Source organism: Haemorhous mexicanus, chromosome 6, assembly GCF_027477595.1.
Source record: "Haemorhous mexicanus isolate bHaeMex1 chromosome 6, bHaeMex1.pri, whole genome shotgun sequence".
Classification (NCBI taxonomy): Eukaryota; Metazoa; Chordata; class Aves; order Passeriformes; family Fringillidae; genus Haemorhous; species Haemorhous mexicanus.
In genome coordinates, this window is record NC_082346.1 from 60562647 (window position 1) to 60589723 (window position 27077).

The 27077-nt window shown below is 40.9% G+C and overlaps 1 protein-coding gene across 1 annotated transcript in view; it reads right to left on the bottom strand.

Moving 5' to 3' along the window:
- The window catches only part of MNAT1 (MNAT1 component of CDK activating kinase), a 118800-nt gene that overhangs the window by 74537 nt on the left and 17186 nt on the right, over nt 1–27077 (bottom strand). Inside the window, exons 2-3 of the mRNA XM_059850530.1 lie at nt 9968–10120; nt 8259–8332 (exon numbers count right to left, since the gene is read on the bottom strand). Coding sequence (XP_059706513.1) covers nt 8259–8332; nt 9968–10120 — 227 coding nt within the window. The remainder of the gene's footprint in view (nt 1–8258; nt 8333–9967; nt 10121–27077) is intronic.

Here is a 27077-nt window from a genome sequence, read left to right on the forward strand (position 1 = left end):
TTCTAGCCAAATATAAACATTGCAGTAACAGGACTTATTTAAACATGCCATATAAAGACAGAGACAATCTGCTAAGTCACTGCACTTCAACAAAAGCCAGCAGAGTTTCTGTAGGTTTACACATCTGTAGGAGATTAAAATTTGAATCTTGCATCCCATTTTGTGACACTGTAATGATACACATGAATAACCATCATACTATTCATAAAACATTGACCTTTCCAAGTAGCAGTTATAGCTAAGAACATGGTGATTCCTAAAAAATTAAATTAGACCAAACACAGGCATATGAAGACAAGGTTGGAAATTAAGTCATTCCATTTCCCAGGGAATATCTAATGCACAAGGACTACAGTGACTGAATTCTCAGGTACACAAAAAAAATTTACATTGCCTGATAACTTAAAAGGCACCAATGTACAATTACCTTTATTATGAGGAATCTGCAGATGCTTGCAGATTAATAGGTCAGCTGACATTCTTTTGATGTCTCTCAATGGTGACAGACTATATCTCATGTAATTATGAGCAAGCAGGGTCAGCCAGCAAGCTCCACAGTTTAGCACAACATTCCCAATTATCTACACATGGCACAGACGGTATCTCAAGAAATTGAACAGTTTCTATAATCAACAGCTTGAAAGATGTAGATGGTTTGGATGATTTGTAATTTGATACAATGCCTGAGCCCTTCACCTCTAGGTCACTGGTTCACTTGAGGGTCAAGTGAATTCCAACTGAACGCTGTTATCACTGGGAAGTCTCTTGGTGATCCCCATCCTGAGGGGATGCTGGGCTCATGCCCATGGCCTTAGAGCTACTGAACAGAGCCAGCACAGAGCACTCCAAGCCTCCAAGAGCTCTGTCATATGCCTACAAGAGCAGCAGAGAAATTTGTGCTGCCATTGATAAACCCTCCACAAGACACAACCGCGCGGTGACTGCGCTGTGTCACACCCTAAAGGGAAGGAGGGTCTTGTGCAAACACCAGCGTGGCACTGGAGAGGTTTTGGTCCAGTTCTCTCTTCCCAGGTTTTTAGGCAACCAGGGCCAAGCTAAGTCTGGGCCCAGGCACCACTGCCAAGTCATTTGTACCAGTGAGGCTGCTGGAGGGAACAGAAGGAAGCAGCATGAAGTCTGTTGTTACTCAGCAGGGTAACACACATCTCCCTCTGGAGAAGATCATGTCCCTTCTTTCATCCTCCCCATGGGTAATATGGCAGAAAAGAGCACTTAGGAGGGTTCTAGGCAAACCAAACCAAAAGTAGCTCAGGCTGGCAAAACAGGTTGAGAGCAGTGAAGGAAACATCAAGAAATCAATGCCAGGAGCAAATGGAGATGAGAAGAAACAGGAAGGTCCTAAATGGTAGAGCTGTGGATGCAGGTCAGTTCTCCAAGCCCAGCTTTGGCTGCCAAGGGAGGCATTCCTGCTGTTATGCCCCTCTCCCCAAGCAGAGGCCTCACTCTTTCCCCTGCTCTGATTCCAGAATTCCCTCAGATACTCTGCAGTGCCAGCACCTAACCCTAACCCTCCAGCAACCTGAACTGGCTCCACACAGGGGCTGAGTGCCAGAGAGGGTACCAGGGAAGTAATAAAAGGCTACAGATGGGAATAGGAATACTCTCTTATCTAGGAGTACCAAACCATTACATCATCTTACTCTTATTAAAAATACTCAGTTCCTCAAGCTGCAACAAAAAAGGGCTCAGCAAGATACAGTTCAATAACCTCCTAACCTTAAAAATAAAACTTTCTAAAAGCTGTATTTATTTTCCCCATTTTCTGCATAATAAGCAGTATCAATAGGAATGACATTTCAATTCAGTCTGGCTCCTGAATCAGCTGAACTCTTCCAGCTCCACCCCAGCATCCTCAGTTCAGAGGGAAGACCTAAGATGGCTGAGTTTGTGCTTTAAGAATTTCAGAATCAACACCTAAGCTGAATTTTCAAACTTTGCTACTGTTCCTGGGCAGACCGTGGGCCACTGTACTGGAGGTCTCCCACAGGCAAGAACCAGAAAAAGGGGAATAAAGGTTCCCTTCTCCTACACACCACCTGCTGTATCTCCATGCTATAGCTTCAGGCAGCACTTCTCCCTGAGGTCTTTATCTCATGCCAGCTGGGACCTCTGGGCACTGCCATAAGCCAAACAAGCCACTCAAAGTTCAGCTCCTTGGTTTTCAGGAAGCAAGCTACCCACCCAAAATGTTTTGGGGATTTTTCCTCTTCAAAAGGCATAACAATTTCCTATTTCATTTTGTGATGAACACACACTTCTTGGTTGTAGCAACCTCTCCTTAGCAAAACATTATTTCAGTCTAAATCTTTAGTATTTTAAAGATGATCTGACATCCAAATTTCCAGCCTACAGTTGCCCACTGACAAGAAGTTTTAATATTTGAGTATTAGAGCAGAGAAGAAGTATCATGTGAAAATGCTGGCACACAATCAGCCCAGGGCTCTGCAGTGACAGCAGCTGCATGGGAATGTCAGCACTTCCTACAACTTCAATCCACACAGCAGCTCTCTAAACTCTTCAGTGACGACACAAGGAAGAAATAGCACATGAGCCATGCTGTGCTAGCAGGATGCCCAGATGCCACCTTCAGGTGCATGAGGAGATGCCAAATTGCCTTCAGGCTCCTGAACATCGTGAAATTTCTCTAAAAATAAATCCAGCCATAAGCTGATGATCTCTGTTTTGCAGTTATTGCTGCTTGAAACCTTCAGGGTTTGTTTTTTTGCTTCTTTCTCAGTTATCTTTAATAGGTTCAACTGGCCACCATTTGGTCTGTAAAACAAGAAGCTTAAGATTTAAAACTCATACTAGAGAAAAACAGGCATGTTTTAAACACTTGCAGATGCCTACCTTTATTGACAACTGCTTAAAAAAAATGGCTGTATTTTGGTACTTCACGGGAAGCAACATTTCTATCTAAAAAATCTATTTCTGCATCAATGTTTGGGAAATTTTTTCCCTAAAAGCCCACTGCTCTGCTCATAGTGGAAGTGCTTATCCCCCCTTGTTTTCCTGCTGTGGCTGGAACCAAGCCACAGCCACATCCCTCTCAGCAGCCAGGTCTGCTCACACCACGCTGACTCTGCTCTGTCCATCTTATCCTGCTTTGTCACTCAAGGATATTGTAGGACACCAGCAATCAGAGATTCTAACTTCCAGCCCCCTCAAAGACCAGAGGAAATTTGTCCCAGAGAACACTGATCTATAGCCATTGATGAGGAACACTCTCCTGGTCTTAAGCATCTCCTCCCCAACACTGACTTGTCCACATTTCAAAGAGTACAAACACTTAAGACAATTTGTTGCAAGAGTGAAAACAGGGTAAAAGAGTGCAAAAAAAAAAGTGTAAAAAAAAAAGTAAAACAATGGAAAGTGTAACAGTGTAACCTGGATCTGCCTACATCAATTTCAGAGTCAACAGCTGCCGTTTAGTACATGAAAACAGCATCTTCCCTCCTACAATAAACATCTACCAGCAAAACAAGCTGCTCTTTGACACTGCATGGTTACCAGTGGCCAGCCAGCAGCCAAAACATCTCTCAACATATTTTCTAATAAATTTTTCATGAGCTTCAAATGTCTTTTCATCAATATTTATAGAATACAAATTCTTGCCATTGTAACCTCACAATACAGCTGACAAGTCTGCTTTGCAAGGGGCACTAGGGCACAAAAAATAATTAAGATATTATTTCCCTCTCTTGTCCCTTGTCCCCTCCACAAGTTACTTGGCATTTAAAACACAACAATTATAAAACCAAAGAACACAGTTGCTAACACTCAAAATATGAACTTTAACACAGTTAGAACTATGTAGCCCTTTTTTTTATTTGGCCTGCTTTGAGTTTTGCCAGAAATTTATTTTAAATGTACTTTAAATACGGAAAAAAAGATAGAAGTAGGAAAACTAGAAAGAGTTAAAAATCCCAACTCATATGCTACACCTACCCTGAAAAAATATTGGTGTAGATCTGAATATGAGTGGCAAAGCAGATGGCTGGTCTGAAAAGGTTTCAAAGAGAAGACAGACTTATTTTTGTCCATGTTGAAATATAGCATAAGCCGATATAAGAGGCCTGAAGCCCTTCAGGGAAAAGAAACAGAAGCTGTTTTGTATGCAACAATTATTTATCTACTTATCCATCTCACATTGGTTGGTTTATAAAATGACTTGCCTTGAGACATCTGTTAAGTATAACAGGAAGACTATTGTGTTTTTTGTGAAACATTTCATTCTATTTAGGTGAAACTCCCAAGTTCTGAAATTCAGCCTCTACAGGGACTTTCTCTGTTTTTCAAAACAACAGCATTCATTATACAATTCTATAACAAATGGGAAAATATTTTCCTAGTTGTAAAAAAGAAAATAAGACAAAAATTTTAATTAAATGGCACAATAATTGAATGAATGAATATCACTGCACTCCAGGACTAAGTCCCTCAAAATCTCCCTGTTTTAGACTAAGGCTGAAAATTCCTAGCATTAGTTCATTATAAAATATTCCTCCCATCCTACTACAAACAACTCCTAAATTATCATCTTTCTAAAACCCCAGGCTGGGAATGGCAGAGTGCTACAGAGGGAGACACAACCTCATCCTCAGTCTGCCTGGGATGTCCCCCAGGCCACCTTGGCAACTTCCCTTGGTGCTTTTGATGCCTGATCCCTGAACTTTTAAAAGGGGTAGGAATGCAGTGAGGGGGAGAAGAGATGGAAAAGAATTTACCAGGTCCCATCTAACCACCATTTCTGGGATTATAACAAAATAATTATCAGAAACAAAAGAAAATCCACAGTTAAGCCAGAAAAGTCTAGTTAGGTATCAATGATTATTTCAGTTTATCCTCAGTGGTCTTTTATTGAGTCAACAACTTTTCCAGAGGAGATGTAAACAGCAGTGAATGACTGAAATCACTCAGCCCCATCACTCTAAGAAAGACCATTTTGGCTGGAACAGTGTGATGATGTGAACTGAAACAGATCTTTGATAAAGCTGCCCAATTTCCAGTTGTGTTATTGCCTGTGTCAGGACCAGCAACACCATCCTCGAGAACACACACACACACGGAGGGGGGAAAAACCAAACCGCAAAACAATGAACAGCACAACCCACAAGTGATCACAGATAGCAAAACCCCTTCTATCCAAGGATCACTTGTCAGATAAGTGTTCTGAGAGGCAGCTGGTATTGCATAAAGTTCTGGAGGATCGGGGAGATACAGGAATACACAAATAACAGCAGCCTCCTTTGTGCTGAATGCTTTTTAAAAAGCAGCAATTACCCAGAACAATCGAGCTGCGGTAATGCCTGGGGGCCTCACTCAGGTACCAGGAGAAGGTGCCAGGCACACGCTGGGAGGCGGGTCCTGCTCCAAGAGCTTTCACACAGAGCTTGCAAAAATGGCCAGACAGATACTCTGGGGAAGAAGAAATACTTGGGGGAAAAAGAAAACTTTATAGAAAGAGCAAGAGAAATTCACATTGTGTCCAGAGAGTGCAAATTGAGTGCAACACTCAAAGGTTTAACCAGGTCCCTCTCCCACATGGGCACAGTCCTGACTCACTCAGATACATGTTGTCCACACCTTTCCCAAAGGCACGTTTTAACCCCTTCACTTTATTTTTATTCCTAGTGCTAATGACAACAAACTGTGCTTACAATGCTCTCAAATTGTCCAACTGATTTTTCTTCTGGGGAGAACTCGCTTTAAAATGTGGTTTTTATTTAAAGCCTTGTTTAACACATTTTAGCCCAAAGCATTATCCAGTGGCTACACTCTAAACCACTTCAAAAACCTGTTTTTTATAATAGAAATCTTAAAAAGTGACTACATTAATGTTTGTTTGACCTTCCCCCCCACACACACACATTGCTGCTGCACCATCCAACTCCTCTATTTCAATAGAAAAAGTCTGTAGGTATAAAACAGCTGATATGAAGGGGGAAAATGTGTTTCAAGTGAGGTCAGCGATTGCTGTGTCACATTCCATTGCTAGTTTTAGAGCTGACCTACCTGGAATATTTGGAAAACTTATCAGAATCGGGGTCATGTGCAATACACCTATACAGGAGATTTACATTTTGTCTGTGCTAAGCAACTACTTCATTTAAGCCTCTAAAACAACTCCAGTAACAAAACCTACCAGCAAAGAGGGACAAAAAATGTGAAGCTGCACTTTGACCCTCTCACAGGAAAACTGAAAGTTTGGGGCATGGGGAGAGAGGAAACCTTCCCAACCACCAGCAGCTACTGCAAGTCTGCTGAATGTTGGCTCCACAAGGCAAAGCTGCCCTGCACATCCTTTCTTTTCCATCTTGCAGCCCAGTTTTCCACATGAACAAGCAAGCAGGGAATTCAGAGACACACAAAAATGAAATAACTCCTCTCAGCAGCAAAGTGTGAAATTATCATACAGAGTCAATGACTTTTAACACACTGTTCAGTCACACCATTCACAACATGCACTGGAAAATGTCACATCAGACAACTGCCAGCTGGGGAATTCTGCCCAGGACCACAGCAAGGATGGGCTTGGGGACAAATGTGCAATGGGGCTTTGTCACCAGGGAGAGCAAACAGGGCTTGAACTTTTGCCTAAAGTGGTGTTGTTGAATCTACCCTGTCCTTTAGGATCTGTCTGGAGCTGGGATATCATAAATGAACTCACTGACAGTGAACATTTAAGAGACTTCTGACTGCACCCCTTCCTTCCTCTCATCACCCTGGCTGCCACATGAATGAACTAGGATGCAGCTGGGCTTCCAAGTCCTTTCAGTATTTTAGGTGTTCCTCTCAGGTAACCAACTTCAATTCTAAAAACTCCGTCAAGCTTCCCCACTGTGCTTTTGCAGGGTCAAAACAATTATTGGCCAAATCACTTTTTTTTCATAAGGTTACCAAGTCTAGCCAGGTTTCTGCTGCTTTTAAAACCAAGTTCCCAGTACAAGATTTGGAACCATTTGCAATGTAACCACCTAATCCCAAGAGCTGTAAAACCTTAACATCCTGCACAAATTCATGAGGTTCACACAATTTCAGGCAAAACTTTAACTCCCTTGTTACAGATGTTGAAAAGCCCTGCAACAGCAGTTAAGTGGGAAATTGTATTTAATGCTACATGAAAAAAAGCAGTTTTCCTTCCCATGAGCACACAGATTCTTCCAGGATCCTCTGGCCATTCTTTCTATTCATTCCCTCCTTTCCCCATACTATTCCAAAAAATAAACAAACAAAGCTACACCCACATCATCTCCTCCAGATATCTGGACCATGTGAGTGTGACTGGTGTTTCCCAGCCACACGATTTGGCTTCCCAGCCTCAGCCTCCTGGTGCCAACAAAAACATGACACACTGCTCACAGCACCAAGTGTATTGGATACATTTCTACAAAACACCACAGTGCAAAAAAGAGCAAGGACTCCTTTGAGAAAAATGAAGGACAAGTGTCATCTCCATGGTTTCCTTCAAATCACATTCACTGCCCCTCCTGCATGCTCTAAGTCACCTCTTCTTCCTCCAGGTCAAAAAAAAGAAAAGCCTCAGAAGCTCATAAAAACCAAGAACAAACCATTTAGGAGTCACTCCTTTGAACACATCCTTGTTTTTCTAAGTAAAACCCATCACTCCACCATAAATCACAAGTCACCCTAACTAAGAAGAAAATAAACTCTGTTGATAACATTGTCCTTTCCCCAAAGGGCAAAGTTCTGCTTCAGCTAATCCAAAGAGAAAGAAATCAACGTCTGTTCCTAAACCTTCTCCTTCTGCACAGCAACATAAAATGCTACCACAGTGGTATGTAAGGTCATCAGCTTCAAAGCAGCTTCAACTACTGTACTTGCAGAAGCAAAAAATGATGAAAGACACCATATGCCTTCTGTCATGGTAGATAAAGCTAATGGAGGGATATAATGAAAATTTCAATTTCTCCTCTCTTTGTTTAATCTTTGTCAGTGCAGCATTGACAGTCCCCTTCAAGCCTTTCTTTTCCAGCTCTTCCTCTTTGGATTGTGGTTTTTTTCTCTGGCAGATAAAATGTTTTACTTAACAATGTCCTACAGTTCAGCAAATATGATTAAATCCAGAGAAAAAGTAATTAGATAAAAATCTGATACTATGATAAATCATATTACAGAAACTGAACTTAGACATTCTCATAGGCAGCTGAGTCAGAAGATAAAAGCCTATGGTCTCACAAGCACAGCACATCAAAAATTCAAGCATTAAGACTTACCAATTTCTTCTATTTCTTCCAAGAAATCATTATATTCCTCTAGAGTGGGAAAGTCTTCCTCTCTTTTATTGTATCTTTGAGAGAAGAGAAAAGTATTTATAAATCACAGAAAGATGCAATTTCCATTCAACAAGGCTTTTGCTGCAAGCTGATTAAGCATTGATCTAGTTTTATCTACTGTGTGCTTTGTGACTCCCAAACTGAGCAGAATCTTTCATGGGAGACAGAAGTGCCTGCTCCAAAGGAAAGGAGGAGCCTGGAAGAAATCTGTGCTATCTTTGCCTATTGTTTGCCAATTCCTTTTCCAGGGTTACAGGTAAACATGAGTACAGAGGCCAAGACAGAGTAACTCCCAGCCAGCCTCTTAACAAAGGCAGAGACAACAGTAACACCCACAGAAAAAAAAAAAAAAAAAAAACTTTTCTAGAACAATCGGAAAAGAGAGTTTGGCTTTGTGCCAACAACAGAAAGCATATGTCAGCAACAAACTGAAAATGCTACACAATTATCTCATTTCATATCAATAGACCATTCCAGCACTCATATTCACCTCTTCAGGGCTGGAGAAAGTAAAAAGATGAAGGGACAAATGGCTTAGAACATGGACAGCTTTTGAAAGTCAAGACAGGCAGACTTTCTTCCCAAGAAAATATACAGCTGAGATTCTGTCTGATCTGTGGAGTGTGACACCCAGGAATACAAAAATCCCAAGAACTGAGGCCATATTCCAATCTGGGGGCATTTTTTCTGCCTCCTAAAAACTAATCTGGCAAACCACAGTGGGCCAAGAATTTTCCAACATTTTCTCTTCTAACTAAACTTTATTCCATGTTTAATTGACTTATTCCAATTTGACTTCTGTTAACTTCAGTAGACTTTAAAATCCAACAGTGGACTTTAAAATCCAACATCAAAATTATTACTGCTTTTCATGCTTGGTATTCAGTGGCACAGTTTCCCCACATCCCAACAACATCATATGATTCATTTACTATTGTACCAAGTTTTAGATAAAGGCTGACAAGATTATAATTTACCTGTAAGTTCACTTATGCACAGACAACTCTCTCTGGGTTGTTACATTTATCAGATTTTCTTCTATTAAAACAACCAACTGGCTCCCATATTTTCCTTATAAAAATGCTGCTTACTGGCCACAAGCAGTGAGATGCAATCTTAGACCTCATTTATCTCAATTTCAAGAGCTTTCAAATCTGCATGACAGACTGGTAACACCAGGCTTATAAGGCACCACTTCCACTAACAATTGCTGTGTGAAGCAAAAAACAATGTGAACTTTCTTTTGCCCATTTTGATTTTGAAGGGAATTGGCCTTCAACTCTCAGAACAGGTCCCCAGGGAACAAAACAATCAAGGTCCTGTTCCTTGCTCTACTGCCATGTTCACCCCCTCAATATCTAATCATCTCCATCTTGGAGCCAAGTCTTTGCCAAAGAAGGCCACATAGAAACACTCAACATTTTCTAATCTAAGCAGGAATCCCTCAAGGCTAAATTGAGAATTCAGCTCTCAATTGTTGCACAAAATCAGATTCTCTGAAATCCCTCCATGATAAATGGAGTCAACTTTTATGATTTACCACTTTAAAAAAGAAGAAAAATCTCCTCTGTACTACTGAACAAGTCAATTTTTAAAAATTTTGATGCATGAAATACATCCACTTTGTTATTTTATATGGTGACACTCACATTTTCAGCACTTTCTTCCGGATTTCCACTTCCTTGTCGACAGCAGGATCCTCAAAGAGCTGCACCCTGAAGTTGCTCTTCCTCAGGGGGGTGTCACACTCGTGGCAGTTCCCAGCCCCTCTCACAAACAGCAGCTCCACACAGCTCTCACATCTGTGGGAGAAAGGAAGGAGTGCAAAGGCACACAGATGTTAAACAGAACTGAAACATGACTGTGCCCCTTTTTGCTGTTTGCCCAGCACATCTGCCCTGACTTCACCCCTTCTGCAGCACCCACCAGGGGCAGGAGGCCAGGGCTCTCCACCCTCCTGAGCAGAACAGGCTCAGCAGCACAAACACATGGATTCTGATTCTCCCTGCCCAAACATCTCCAGCTCTTTGCTGGGACCAAGCATCAATTCACCCAAAATGATGGGGTCTGGATCAAGGGGAAGCTGATACTGACACCAGCAAACCCATTTCACATAGACCAGACTGCAAGATCCTTATTTACTCTAAGCATGACCTCATTGCAGAAAAAACTGTGTCTATTTTCTTGATGCTGCAGTGCTAGGAGAACTCAATCCAAGCATGGACACAAATCTTGCCTGCAGACTTCCAAGCATCTGCCAGTCTTATCACAGAGGAACTGCTACAAACCTGAGTGAAAATCCAGCCCAGCAAAGCTAAAAAATAAAAACCATTTCAGTCAGCAACCAGCTTTATGCAGCTCTCCTGTGCCTTCTGGTAATACTTTTTAAATTGCATATAAAATAAATTTTACACAGAGGCTGCACAGAAATAAAAATACATTTCTGGTTTTATTTCTTTTGACCTAATGAAGACTTCAGATTTTAACAAGATACTTGCTGACCAGTCAGTTGGCATTGAATAAAGGAAGAACACGTAACAAGAAAGCTGATTTTAAGAAAAAAGTACTTGGGTAGTAATAATGTGCAAATTTCTGGTGGAGGACAACACCTGCTGCAGTCATTTCCTACTGCTGGGGAGGCAAAGGGGAGCCTATTTATAGCTTTGCTATATTGAAGCCAAAACAGTTGTACATTAAGGGCTAAGCAATGTTTTACCTTCACAAACCCAGCACAAAAGCTAAACAAGTTAAAAGAAACAGCACTGACATGGTTGAGAAAGATCTTAAACAAAACTTTCACATTGCTGACCTATCCCCAACTAAACTGGTTCCAGTCCTTACAGAGGCAGAGATGAGGAGAGCCAACCAGTTTTGCCCAGCTTCTGTTTTCAAGATTAGAAAGTGCAAAACAAACACAATTGTATCTCACAATTTAAAAAAAAAAAAAAAAAGGCAATTTTTTTGTTGTTGCTAACACAGAGAAGTACAGCTTCAGCCTGCATCTTGCACAGCAGCTGCCAATGTTAAAGAGCAAACCTTGAATTTACTTGGACATCTTCCTGCTCCAGAATTCCTTTAGTTAGAAAACAAAGCGTATTTATAAATACAAATTATCTGAGTAGGGAATAATTAAACTTCATTAGCACACTAAGCCTGAAATTTAGAAGCTGCTGGGACATGAACTCAATAAAATAATGAGAAATTAATATAGTGTACATAATTAAATCCATTTATGGCCCCACTACAGGAGGAGCAAGAGTAAATGCAAGAGAGCAGGCAAGGCAGGGAAAGGGATTTCTCCTTCGTCCCCCAACCTGTCTGTGCATGCAGGAGCCTGACACAAGGACAGCTTCACTGTCTCTATTCTGGCAGCTCTTGCTCTTTCTGTCTCTCAACACAGCAGCCAAAGCACAGAAAAGTCCCTGCCTCCTTTTTCCTAAGTTATAGAATAGGGAGTAAAGAGACAGAACTCAGCAGGTGGATCCAAGTGCAGGTGTTTGTATTGTTTTTTTATTACAGTATTGCCTAAGGACCAACAGAACAGGGGCTCCATGTGCAGGATATTATTCACAGACAGTAGCACCTGAAACTACTTCACTCCCCCCTTCCCTAAATCAAAGACACTTCAAGTTTGCACAGGACTTGACTATGGAAAAAATCCCTCCTTGGAAAAGCACTTCATACAAGTGCTTCCATGCCTTCCCCAACTGAAAGCACTGTTTCTAAGGCTGCAAAATAGCTTTCCATACATAAAAAGATGAGTCAACACCTCACTATGGGAATCCCACATCAGGTGATTGCATTCTCTCACTCATGCACATCCACCCTTATATTTATTTGGAGATAATTCCTTCTGAATTCAAAGGGGGCTGTATGGGACATGTCAAGGGCAGAGCTGGACTCAGTCCATATCCTGCCTCCTCTCCCATCTCCAGACAGATTTAATACACACAGATCCCAAGCTTCCTTCCCAGCCAATCTGTCATCCTTGCCCCTACAAACAGCAGCCACTCTGCCACCAATGGCAATGTCGGGTCACACATTTCCATGTGATTCCTGAGAAACGGAAAAAAGCCATTTCCCCAACCCTGCTCCAAGGAATTCCTTTTGGTTTCACTGCAGACCACTAATGTCAGAGCATGTGTCATCACAAAGGCACATTGTTATAAAGGTGGATTTAATTAATTCTTTCACATCTTCAAATAAAGATTTCAAAATGTGACTTGAGAAAAAATTACCTTGCACCGTAAAATTTAAAAATACTTCTTTTTTTTTTCACTAGGATCATTTAGTTAGCTAGTTATTAAAGATGTGTAGCAATTTCTGTGACTTCACCAAAGGCACCCAACTCATTCAATAGCACAGAGAGACACCCCAACACCACTGGTATCAGCTCCTCATGGCACACAAACCACATCATTTCAGGACATCAAACTACATCATTTCAGGAGATCAATTTCTTTCCAAGTCCAACTCTTCCCCACTGGCCTTACTGTAAGGACAGCTGACTGTGGAAGCAGGACACCATTCTGCACATCTTTCATTGGCCAACACATTTTATGTGGCTTTCTCCAAATGAGCAAAGTACCAAAGCACCTCTTTAATTCACCTTCAAATCAGGGCCAAAACAGATGGCCCTGTGCTTTCTTAAATAGGCAATTTTGCATTTGCCTGTGTATTATGTATGCAGATATTCCACATATATAAACTAATGATGACAAATATCTGTATTTTTAAAAAATCACATCCATACATTTGTTCAGTACTGAGTTTGAAGACAACAGCTTCACATGAGAGCTAAACAAATGGTGTGATGTTGCTGCTTCTCCTCTTCACTGGTTCACACCAAGGTTGCACAGCCTCTGCAATCTGTATTCTATTTCACACACTCAGCAAACCATTTCCTTTTGGATTTGAGTTTGTACCTTGAGAACACGTGATCAGGATGAAGATATCAATAGAAAATGCCCAAGGACTTACCCGTGGACACACAACAGGGACAACTATCAGTAATGCCAAGCAGGAACAATGAAGTTTCCTGGTCTTTGACACCAATAAACATTAGAATGCTCTAATGTTTTCATTTCATGGACAGTGGTTTTATCGGTTGTTCTTCTCTTTAATCCCCCTGAAATATTAAACAGAAGGCCCAGTCTCTGAGCAGTCTAGAACACCACGTTTTTGGGGAAGCAAACAATAAAGCATCTACATGGTTTGGCACCATCAATGCACAAACAGCACTACAGGCCCTCATGTCCAAGGACTTCAGGATCACACTAAAAATGCTTTTGGTACATTGCAGAAAACAAGCAGAGGTTCCTCCCCAGAAAGCTGTTAAGATATTTATCAACTAAATTACACTGACTGGGAACTGAGTGTTTGTTTTGGACAGAGTGTCTTCAAAGGGTACAGGATTTGTGCCCAATCCTGCATTCCTCACACATGTACACACTCACTTCATGCAGGGATGATGGCAGACAAGGAATCACCCTCTGGGACACTGAAGGATGAAAATGGCTCACAACATTAGCACAGCTGATGGTGCTGCTCACTTTTTTAGCTTGGCTGGCAAGGGAGCAAACCAAACAGATTAAAGGAACAGCTATTTCCACAAGCAGGAACACAAGATATTCTCTCAAAATTTTAGATTTTGCTGAGCATTACAAAAATTTGCAGAACTTTAGATATGTAGCCATTAATCATTTCAGTTAAAAAAAAAAAAAAAACGTTATGGCTTTTGCTGTTGACTAGGAGTATTACAGAATGAGTTACTACCCTTCTTTACAAAGCCTGTCTTTAGCAGATAGACTCATTAAACAGTATCAAACACTTGGAATTTCTAAGCCCCTCTTTCTTCAGCTTTTATAACCAAGATGTTTCTGTTATTTCAAGTAACAAAACAACAATCCTCTCTACTATGGAAGAAATAGTTTTGATTAAAAAATAATGATACAGTCTTCAATACATAACCAAGACTCGAACCACAAACAAGAGGAGTGGAAAGAATCAGCAAAAATTATGTTTTCACTTGTTCCTCAATTTTGATATCAGAGGGAAATTTACTTATAGAAGTGGAATGACTTGATTTATGGGGAGGGGATATTAAAAAACAGAAAACACACACATGAGAAAGCTTACAGAATGACATCTAGTTTTTTCAATCAAAGATGTTTCTAGAAACATTCCTGGGCTTCTTGCTTAGCTTGGATTAGACAATTTGATATTCTCAAGCAGTGATTCTTGAACTGAGACAAGAACAGCCCAGTCTGGGGAGAGCAGCTGTCAAACCTGTTTATTTCACAACCTTCAGTACATTCAACAAGTCACAGTGGTTTCTGCTACATAGCCAAGAGCTCACCAGTGACAGCTGACCACTGCAGGTTTATTTTCTGGGCTGATGGACCCATAGACACAGGTTCTTCCTGGAGTCTGCAGCAACCATGACCTCTGTGATCCAAAAGAGCCAAAAGAACCCAGCCAAAGCCATTTTTTGCCATGTTACAGGATAGGGAGCAAAAGCAGAGGAAAGAGAAGCTTGATATCAGTGACACCAAGCACCTCTGAGAGCCTCAGAATAAAGGAGCTTAAAAAATCAGTAGGGAGTTAGGGATAAAAATCAGTCTTTTCCTTTTCACACCTCAGCTTCAGGAATCCATAAATCCTTATTCAAGTACTTGCTGCTGCCTATGTTTTTTGGGCCATCTCTTCCCTGACTGCCAAACACAAGAGGCAGTTGGGAGAAGGAAGAATCCTGTCCAGATTCTGTTAAATTCTACCAGTGGGGATTTTGCTGTCCTTACCTTGTGAGGAGACAACTTCAGAATGCTCTCAAAACCTTATCTGGCCAAAAAACCCACACAATGGGTCTTGTCTTCAACTAGTAAATAAACAGGTCTCACAGGCAGCCCACGTGCCATGCAGAGACTACAGCTCATCATGGCAATAGGACACAGCTTTCAGGCAGGAACCACAACTCTATCAGATTCAGATGGCAAGTGCTCAATTCAGATGAGAATTTTGGGGTTTTAAACACTGCTGATAAGCTATCTGCAGTCATCTGCAGCTCCCTTCTCTTCAGCCCAGTCACACTGTGACACAAAATCTCGGAGATTGCTTTGCTAACATTTCATTTTTTTACAAATCAGGACTCCAGAGAGCTGATCTGAACTCCCTCCTTTAAGCAACAAAGCAAAAGCAAAAAGAGACTCTGGTGCTCTGCCTATATCTGTGTTATGTCAATTCTCAGCATCATCTGCCAAGCTTCTGAGAACACAATCCTCCTTCTAGACTGTTTATATCTTTTGGGAAAAGGATGCACGCACACCACTTCTGTTTCATTTTTGTTTTGTCAGACAAGTTCTGTTCCATATTGCAGAAAAGAGGAGGTTAAATGAGCCCAGACATCTCAAAAATTTAGGAGACATCCAGGCACAGTTTACCCTATTTTCCAAACTCCCATGTACACACTCTGCTATACAGACCAGTTCCTCTCAGCTGCACCAGAAATAAAGCAGACCAGGTAGTGGCTGAAGAACAGCTCTGACTGACTGGTATTTCAAAAGGAAAAAAAGACATACTGAGTCAATTAATAATAAACATTTCCACCACCCATTGTGTTTCAACATCTCTACTACAAAACCATTTCAAGGGGCTTGGACCTGAGAAGAGAATTTGCAGCAAGGTAAAACTTAAATCACTTTGATCCAGTACAGATGAGCCTTTCTTTTTTCCCTAGGGGGAAAAAACAGAGAAGATTTTATGTTATTAACTCTAGATAGCATAGAAAAAAATATTTCTATGGGTATTTAAATAAAAGTGGTTTTTTCTGATATAGTGCTGCCTAGTCAGTTAAGGACACAATCACAAAAACGTGTCTTACAGCACCATTCTGCCAGTTTGGTCAAACAACAGGCCAGTACTTGACAGGCCAATTCTTGACACTCCAAGAGCAGCTGTGTGGCATTGAGAAATAAGTGCTTTCACAATGACTAGGCACACCAAAACCGACCCAGAATTTACTCAGTGTACCAGAACAACTACTCCAAATCCATTATGGTCTACTGGGCAAACACATGCACTAAAATAATAATTCAACTGTGTCAATAACCTTTGTTATTATGCTTTATTCTCCTTCAGTGAGAATTTTGCAAGTTTTCAGAGTTCTCAACAAATATCAAATTAAAATATTTATCAGGATCAACAGCTGCCCACAGCACACCTGAACTTAAGTCACAATTACGAAATCTCCCAAGTGTCTGTCCAAATTGCCAAGACTGCACCTTTTTAGACACAATCCAGCTCAACGCCACCCATTGTCTCACAAGACAAACATACTTGTCATTAACAAGTGTGAAATCTCACACCAGATTCCACACCAGAAATGTGGCTCCCTTCTCCCACCATATCCATTTCTTACCTCATGAGAAAGTCCTGCACCATGGTGTGGCTGAGCTGCCCCCAGAGCTGACAGGTCTTACTGTACCAAGTACTCTGAGCATTCACTTACTCCATCACACCAAACACCTACATAAGCCATGGAAAACAACTAAAACATACACAACAAAAAATAAACACTTGGGGGTCCCAAAATAGTCACAACAAATCTTTTACTGAAACAAGACTTCTACCTTCTGTCCTGTATTTCAACACATTTTAACAGTGCAATAACAGCATGTGGGAACAAGACAAGGAAATGTGGCTTTATGGTAAAAGGGGAAAAACATTAAAAGGTATTTGTGGCATGATGGGATATCCTGACCACATTGCTGAGGGCTTGTCACGAGACACTCCCATATTTCATGTCTAATCTCAGAGTAAGAAGATAAAATTGCTAAGACACATCTGTCAGAGAGCCAGGCATATGACCAAGGTCTTCCAAAATACAACGGTGGTTTGGGGTCTCAATGGGAAACATGCAAGGCTTTGAAAGTCTCTCAAAAATCAAAATCTTGACCCATCTTTCACAAAGATACTGTTGAGTGATCTACAAATGTTGGCTCATCTCTCCTGGGTATTGGGAGGAACCAAGCCAAATTCCTGCCAAGAGCAGAGACTTGTACTTGACTTGAAGCATGAAAAGTACACAACCCAGTTTCCTCAAGCTACTCAAATACAGACACAGTGTGGGTGTATGCACACACCATTAAAAACAACTGAAAAAACAGCCTGGTGGAGCAATAACTGCATCACCCATGTCCTGGATAGCTCTGAAACCCCTATCAGTGCTCAAAAAAAAAAAAAAAGGGTAACAAGTGATGTCCTCCCTACCACTAAACTTGCTTGGTTTAAAGTGACTGAAAGAACAAGTTACCATGACCAAGTGGGAGCTCCTGCATAAATCCTGGTTTATGATACAATAAAATCAAGTGTTTCTTTTTATTTAATTACAAATGAATGGCCAAACTCAAAGGTTAAGACATCATCTGCCATTCTGATAAGCAGCAGAAGTCCCAACAACCCTGAGTTTATATATTCAGCTTGGGAACATCAGAAGTGTATCCCTACACATTAAGTCAGCACCAATGCCAGGGAAGCTGCTGTAACCTGCACTGCTGTGCACTGTCCTCCTCCTGCTGTCCTCTCCCACAGGCCAGGATAACATTTGTAGAGCCACACAATTATTTTTGGGTTATTTTTCAGCCAGATAAACTTGCCCATTGGGTGCATCACACAGGCAGGTTACAGTTTGAACAAGATCCCTGAACTAAGATCCCAGGGATTTGCACTGGGTGGGAAGGCATAAAAAGCTGTTCTTCTCTCTGTTTATTAAAATTTCTCCTTCCCTCCTCCCAAAGCTTTTGGAATGTACTCAGCTAGTTCATCTTGATCCAAAAATATAAGGAGAGGAAAAAAGGCCCAAAAAGTGTCCATCATTATTTCAGGGGACCCTACAAGTTGCTTGATCAACACATCTCTAAAAAGCAGAGTCAGTAAACAGTTAAAAACACAATGCAAAAATACATGGGGTAGCAGACAGAGGGTAAATACTATTTTTTAGACTTGCTGAAAATAAGACCAAGCCAAAAGACCATGACAAATTATTTCAGAATACTTTACACAAAGCACACAAGATTACCCTACAGCCAAGCCCTTCCACAACAGAAACAGAAAGCAACACAACTGAAAAAAATTAATTCATGCATTTGAAACAAGTCAAAGTCACTGGGAGCTCATCACTTAAAGAGCATCAAGCAGAGAAAATTACAGCTCCATACCAATTAAATGGCACCTCGTGGTCCCCCTGCCATGTGGGGCTGTCAGGAAAAGGCACATGGAACCCAAGGTGGCAGCAGAAGAGCTGCTGGTGTTTGAAAGTCACCAGCAGGATGTGAGGTTTAACCTGAAGTGACCAGTGTGGTTCTGGTCAATCACACTCAAAACAGATGAGCTCATCCTAGAAATGCACAAAAAGACAGTTAGATCACCACAAGATTAGGAAAATTGGCTTTTCAGGAAAAAACAGCAGAAAAAGCTAGTGAACCATAAGAAGTCCAACCAATAGAGTAAAACTTCATACTGGAAATTGTATTTCTCATCAGTCACAACGATAGGGGTCTGGAATCAGAATCAACAGGAGCAACAGGACAAAAAATTAGTTTAAAAAAATTTAAATTACTTAGTTTTAAAAAGTTTTCTAAGTCTACAAGAGGAGGATTTGATGACCTGACAGTCTTCAATAGGTAACCTGATTTAGTAGAGATGATGTCTGCAGTCATATCTACAGCCCTGGTTATGTGCTCTAATGACTGAAATCCTGAAACAACAATAACTTAGGAAGGAAAACAAAGGAGAGAGAACAGCTAAAACTATGTGCATCTTAGAACATTTGGGCTATGCTTGTCTTCCTTTAATATTTTTTTTCAGTATTCAATCATCTGATCCCTCTGCTCATAACACTAATCCCTCTCAGCCATCAGTCTAAAGCAGTCTTACCAAATTCAACAGAGATTAATATTCTTCTCTCAAAAAACAAGCAATTTATCTTATCTGGCATAACCTATAATACATATACGTCAGAGACCCAATTCACTTCACTTGGATTCACTTGGACCAATTTTTTTTACATGGTGGAAAGAGAACAGGGAAGATCACACCATTCTGCTTGTCCTTAATAGCCAATGCAACACACAGAAGAAACTGGAGTGAGAATCCCCAGCTTGTCTTGCTTCAGAGAGAATATGCAATTTGTTATGGAGATATATTCTACCACAAAAAAACCCTTTCTGCAGCAAGAGGTGGTGGTCATGACTCAACAAATCATCCTTCCCTCCTCTCCAGTCCCATACAGCCTCGGGGAACTCAGTGCTTTTCAAGGCTGCTGCCTTTTCAGTGGACCAAAAGCACCAGTAGCCTTTGAATGCTGTAAGGACTCAGAAGTATTTCTGCTGCTGAGATCACATGGGTTTTCTGGACTAATTAAAGTAATTTTAAATCATATCACAATTCCCTACTGATATGTCAGTTGATTAGGACATTATTTATTCCCTGCCCTAAAGCACCATTTAGAATGACTTGCTAAATCTCTGTTGGCCTTACTATAGCAATTTGAATAGCTGGACATCAGAGAAGGAAGAATGAGCTCTATGAACTCCTTTAATACCTCACAGAGCAGAGCTCAAATTATTCTGAACATTAAGTTGCAGAAAAACAAAAGATGCAACCCAGTAACACTTTATGGCCATCTTTCATCCAAATTCAGACTCAATCCTTCAAGAAATAACCCTGGGCAAGTATGTTTTAAAAAGAAATGTTTTGGCAAATCTACTTTCTTTTTTAACCTTAAGTTAAAGAAGATGAAAAGAATGAACCCAAAACCAAGTAAAGCATTTCCTGTTGCAATGGGTGTCTCATTCAGGAGTGGCTGTGCTACCTGGGGCTGAAACTCATTTACATCACATCACCTCCCAGCTCCTTTGATCCACTGCTGATCTTTAGCATCCCAGGAAACTTCTCAGGCTCTGAGCCTGCACTCCCTGAAACTGCACCACTGACAAACACAAGTGCCCCAAAGTACAGGTTCAGCTTTCATTTCTGTAGCCCAACAGATTTTTATTGCTCTTTATTTAAATGCTTCTTTCTCTCCCCTAATCTTAATTTTCCCCATTCTAAGTGCAAGGACAACATTCATTAGAAAAACCCCACAGCAGCAATTCCATTTCCCCGCCTCCCTGGTCTCATTTGGGAATCTCCCACTTCCTACCAATTTTTAAGGGTCATTCCTCACTTCATTTTCACATAATCCCCAAACAACCATTATCACATCTTTTCTCAGCATGAGATAAAATATAGACTGTGCTTCATAAACAGTGGAGACCTTAAGATTACATTCTTGGTGGGACACAGCATGATAAATATTTCAGGGATGTCTTGAAATATCCTACAATATGCAACACGTGGCCAGTGAAACAAATCTCAAAAAAACAAGTATATTTTCACTTATTAGAAACAAAAAAGAAAAAGGAAAAACACACCAAAACCTCCTTCCCCCATCCCACCCTGGCCATTGAGCAGGTCAGGTTTCAATTTCCTTTTCAAGGGTGGCAGAAATCCTGACCTACTTAAAGCATGGTAGGAAACATTTTTTTTTGCATTTTAAATTTAATCATTCAAAAACAAAAAAATGCTTTTTCCTCAAGCTGAAAAGTAAATGGCAACTGCTATTCTAGAGCATTAAACCACTTGGTGAATGTCACGCCAACTTTTGAAGCTAAATTGTAAGGTCATATTCAATGCAGCTCCTTTTAGGTATTAAAAAGAAGGAGAACATGTCAGGCCTTCATTAGCTGTGCTGGCATCTCAATCATTTCCTATAGATTGTGGGAAATAAAAACCCAGCTTGGAGGGAGCTTCACAGGTTATCAAACACAAAGGACAAAGTGAGCAAACACATTACTCACCACTGCAAAGACATAACATGAGCTGTTCTCTCAGAGTTGCAGCACATTTCAAAGAATATTATCACAATAAAAGTGTGATGCAAATTTATTCCTTCAGTGTTTGTTAGTAGAAAAAGCAATGAGGGGAATCAGTTGCACAGAGGGAGCAAGAAGCAAGACAACTCGTATTAACAGAGGATCAAAAAGATAAAAGCAAAAAAGTTTTAACAAAATACATTCTGTTCTTGTTAGTATTTCTCTCATACCCATTCTGCCACAAACCACACAAAGCAGAACACCCCAGTGAAGTTACTCAGCAGAGGATGCAGATGCTGGGACAAGAGGGAGGAGGACACACAGCTGCCTCCCCACACTGGTGAGATGATCAGGATCAAATTGTTGTCAAATGATTTGAAGTCAGATAAATATCCACAGATCTGTTCTTCATTATGAGAAGTTCCTCCCATGTACAGCAAATTCAGAGTACAGATTGTTGGGATTTTGTGTGTGCCTTGTTTTTATGTGTGGAAATAGCCTGGAAGAGTATTTCTGAATGCCTGTCTTAGCATAAACCCCACCTGCCACCCTCTGTGGGATTGGTCTAACTTACTCATTTTCCAGAGTATTTTTGTGCATTCCTATCTCTGTGTAATGTTAACGGGAAAGCCAAGAGTTCTCCATCTCCATTCACTACTTCAGCTGTAAATATCACACAGATAACCAAACTCCACCATTATCCATAGCTACATCCCTGTGCTTTGTGCCACCAGAGCCCACTACTCCCCCTGATTAACTAAAGAATCATTGAAAACAAGCAAGGGAAAGGAAATCTGGCCCAAGACTCAGATGATCAGTTCCAGACAATATTTGAGCTGGTCTGTTTTATCCAAACATCAGCTGAGGAACACTCCACAATGCTGCATGGTCTCTCATAATAAACCACACTGCTCCATAATTATACAGGATCTGTGCACATATTCAAAGGCAGCATTTATTTAGGCTCACAACTGTATGAAATGCCATGTGTAAAGAACATTGTTCCTGGCCTGAGAAAGTGTGTATAGTTATTTCCCTATCCATATAAATCACACACAATAAATGTTTGATATTATCTAGTGCCACTAAAGCAGTCAAATTGAAACAAATCAGGGGAGAACAACCCTGAGTACACAACTCTAGGAAGTTTGAAATACAGGATTTCATGCTTTTTATATGTTCTGAGTCTCAGTCAAATTGTAAGCTTGTACACAATAATGAAAAGGATTTTTTCACACCCACCCACTCAAAAAATAAAAATTAAAAATCAATACATCTATCTTACACATGATTATTTGATTCTACAGATCCTTCCAGAATACAATAGCCACGAGCAAAATCCATGCTGACCAACAACTGGGAGACCAAGTGAAGACACAAAATAAAGTAAAAGATGAGTTTTTCAGAAATCAATGACCCCTTCCAATTCCTGACATTTTGGGCTGCCCATGTAACACTGGCCACCTCTAACTTTCTTGACCAAAGCAAGCAGAACGTGTGCAAAATATTTAATTCTCTCTACCCAAAAATGACTCTCTAAGGGGCTACCACACTGAAAATCTACTCTTATCATTTTATGATGCTATTTTATATTCCTGCTAATTATAACACATTTTTGTTAATTTCTCTAAAGCTCTCAGATTCCTGTGAACTTCAGCTGCTTTCTTAACTTTCAATTTTAAAGGGCAATTCATGCTGCTTCCCCCCACAAAATCACATGCAACATTTTGGAGAGATGTGTAAGGCACTCCATAGTTTACCAGCATTTTCTCCAAGAAACATTAGGATGTTATAGAAAAGTGATCACCTTCCCTACTCTCACAAAGCCCACAAGCCAAGTTCACTGATAAATATAAAACAAAAAGGATCCAAAGATAAGGAAAAGATTGATTGCTTGTAGATACTGAAGATTGCACCCTGGCTATTGCACACAACAATTAAAGCCTCAAAAGAATCCAGGGACACAGGCTGTGGTCTGAGACTGCCATTGTGCAACTCAGGTACCTGAAAAGCAACTACAGCTCAACTGAAAATGCCATTTACAGCCTACCCAGGGCAGAAAACACCATAGTGGGTGTTTTCCTTGGAAAACCCTGTAAAACGAGTTTGGTGACACCCACTGCAGCACAACCTGAATCCAATGCACAAAGTTAACCAGTTCAACAAAATTCCCCCGTGAAAAAACATGCTACAGTTGGTCATGGAAATCGGAAAGACCAGGTCACATTCCCAAGATGACTGAACCCAAGAGAGAAAGACCTGCCCTGTCTGTACAGGTGAAGCAGAACCATTATCTGCTGCTCTGCCACCAACACCAGCCCTAAGTTAACTGGGGCAGGGGGATGTCAGCCCCAAAACTGAACCCATCAACATACCCTAATTAGCTGACAAACAAGCATTGCCCAGATCACTAGAAATAAATAAATGTGTAAATTAATTCAGTGATCCTGGGGATATAATATTTTTCCTCTCTTTTCAGTAGGCATTTCAACAGCTCTTTATGCTTAGGTGCCATATCTCAACCACTACAACATGCTGAGCCTTCCAAACCATTTTGTGTTAAAAAATAGAATACATGACTCAGATGGTTTTAAGACATACATGCTTACTCAAAAAAAATACACCACCCCAAAATATCACCTTAGCAGCAATATATATTACATCTTCCAGAACTGACAAGTACTCATCTGCAAAACTTCCAAGTGACAGAACTGAGATATGTGTGAAATGCTGGGCTTTCTGCAGAAATCAGTATTAAACACTGCAAGGAAACTTCCTTGACCAGCCCTTGAGTCATTTTAAGGCAAGGGAATGCCAAGATGATCAATTTTCACCTTTTATCTGAAAGTGTTCTCATGGAACAAAGACTCTCCCCCACAAAGGAGTATTTCCTGCTGGTCATTCCCTCTTATCTGGTTGCTGAAGACCTTGACAATACTGACTGGAGCACTCTCACTTCTCACGGGCAGCTGCACTTAAACCACACAGATACAATCACACCCCACTGCTGCCCAGGCTGTACAGGTGGAATTAAATTAAATTAAATTAAAATCTCAGTCAAATTCTCATAGGCTTTAAATGATAAACTGTTAAAATTGTGGGAACGTGCACAGTGGAGGCAGCATAAACATAATACGGTTTAATTGCATAAAGATGTGAATGCACTAATAAGATAATGTATGCTTAGGTTCTGTTAGTGAGGCAGCAATTGTCACTCTGAGCACAAAGTCTGACAGTTCAAACTGTCACCAGCACCTGCCTCACAGCAGTGAACAGTGAAAGACAAACCCATGTGATTTCTGCTCAGCAGCTTTTTTCAAACCCAGATTCAAGTGAAGCTAAATGGTCTATTAAATGGCCAGGCCAAAAGAGGTTCTTTGGTTTTGACAATATACAATTAAGTCACTTTTCACATGCCCAAAATACCCATTTAACAGGCATGTTAACACTCAAGACTTCATCATTGCTAAGCAAAAAATGTGTGGCTGAACAACAGCTCATAGCTTGTACATTCTCAGATATAACATGTCAAAATGTGAATATGTTCAGGTCTATTTTACTATGAAAAAAAATGGCCCAATCCTTCAGTCAGTGACTACTGGGAGAGGTGAACTGGCTTCAAGGCACTCTGGAATTGAGGTCTCAAGGAAGAAGGGGAAACAAACCCTCAGTATTTGGTGGGCTTCAAGGAGGTCCTGGATTCAGCTCCATAAACTTATTTGAACAGTCTCACAGGTATCACCAGTAAACAAAAAGCCTGTTCATTACTGTTTGCAAGACCAGGCCCCTCAAAGACAATGGCCTACTGAAAGCAAACAAAAAATCACTTTACAGAAAGGAGAAAAGGAAAAAAATCCCAGAATACAGACACTTGAGAAAATACTTATACATGTACTGGATAAATCCCATGTAACTGGAGTTTTTGCTTTCCCTAGCAACATTGTGTGGGTCCAGGGCAGCCCAACATTCACCTCTGCAAGCAGCCCCAGCACTGAGGCCATCCTTATGCCACACATTGTAGAAAACTCACCAAGAACTACTTTTCTCTTATTTACTCTCCAGTCTGTGTTCAAAAACAAATGCTATAAAAACGAATTATTAGGTTTTAGACTAATATTAGACTACTTAGACCTAGATTACTAAAAGGTAACCTGAACGCTCATCCAGAGAAGTGAGAGTCTAAACATGACCTAGAACTCAGCACAACAGACCACAACCTGCTCTGTTCCACTCCAACACCAGAAACAATCTTTCCTCTGCTAAAACCAGAAGATTTCTCTTCCTGCTCTGCAGGAATGACTTGTGAACCATCAAATTCACATACAGCAGAAAAGTGAGGACAAGAACTGCATTGCTCAAGGGCTGGTCCAAGACATGGAGTCTTTCACTCCATGTTCTGGAGTCAAAAGTGTACATATTTGGGCACAGTAGCAAAAGTGCAGACACTCACTCCTGCTTGTCCTCCCTGAAGATGACTTTGCTGCAAAGGTCACAGAGCAGAAATGCTTCCTCTGTGTTTCACAGGCTGCTGATGCCACGTGGGGAAAATGCGTCAAGCCAGTCACTCCCAGAGCATTAAGGAAAACCGGTTACAAGACAATAGCCTTCCTCAGCTCTGAGGAGTGTTTACAAATGTGATGAATGCCAGTGTGTCCTAGCATGCCAGCTAGAAAATAAGTCAAGCACCTGGCCCTTAGCACAAAAGGCTGACTCACCTGTACAGCCTCTATTCTGCTTTGAAAAGACCCCAAGTTTTACACTCCTGGGGACACAAAGTACTCTCATGACGCTGATGGGAGCGTGACTTTTCCTGCCCTTCTCTCCCTCTGCACACACCAGGACAGACAGAAGTTGTGGGATGGCTTCCCAAGGGGAAGAGAGGGGACAAGAGAGATGGGGACAAAGATGACTTGCACACATGTGATCTCTCTGATAATGCACAAACACCCCCTGACACCAGCTGCCTCCTCTGTTCTGGGGGGAGGGGTGTGAAAAAAAAACCACCACAGAGATAGGGAGCCACAAATACTTAAATCTGTGCTCCAGAAAGTTCTAATTCCAGTGTTATTTCCCATCCCATCCTGAAGCTCCACTGAAAACTCATGCATTAAACTGGGCAAGTACCGTAGCAGGAGACACTGTATCAACTAACTCAAGAGGAAACTGTTTCTTGTTCCTACTCTATCTTCACCTTCCCTGCCCAAATTTGTTTACTTTTTACACACAGCTCATCCAAGCCTTTTTCCTTTCCTTGCAGAGAACTGTGAGCTGGGACTCCTGAAAGGTCTTCTGGCTACTACCACTGTAAACAATGTTAAAAAAAAAATAAATTAAAAAGAAAAAACAGCTTGGTGACAACAGTCACAACACATCAAATATCAAACTTGCTTCACTGCCCTTCCTATTACCTTCCAAACAGATTTTGCTTTGTATTACCTTTACTTTCATTCATGTAGAGAAGAAAAATAGGTCAAACAAAACCCATCACTCCTATGAAGGACCACATTGTGCACCCTCCTGAGTAATCTCTCATACCAGCTTTTCATTCACGCTGGTGACAACGTTACAAGCCCACTGTGAACCAAATCCCTGCACAAGTTTTGAAAGGACCATGAGAAGATCTAGACAAGAAGAGATATGAAAACCCTACCCCCAGTTCAAGAAGAAAGTTGCCTCCTCCTCAACACAACTCTTTTCAAATTGGAACACCTCCAGGAATCCACAAGTGATCCTTTTATTTTCAGGAGCAAACTTTACATAACATGAAGAGGCAGTTCCTTGCCATTTGTTTAAGTGAAATCCCAAGCCACACCGTGTTTGAGCAAAAGACAAATGGAGCCTCTGCAAG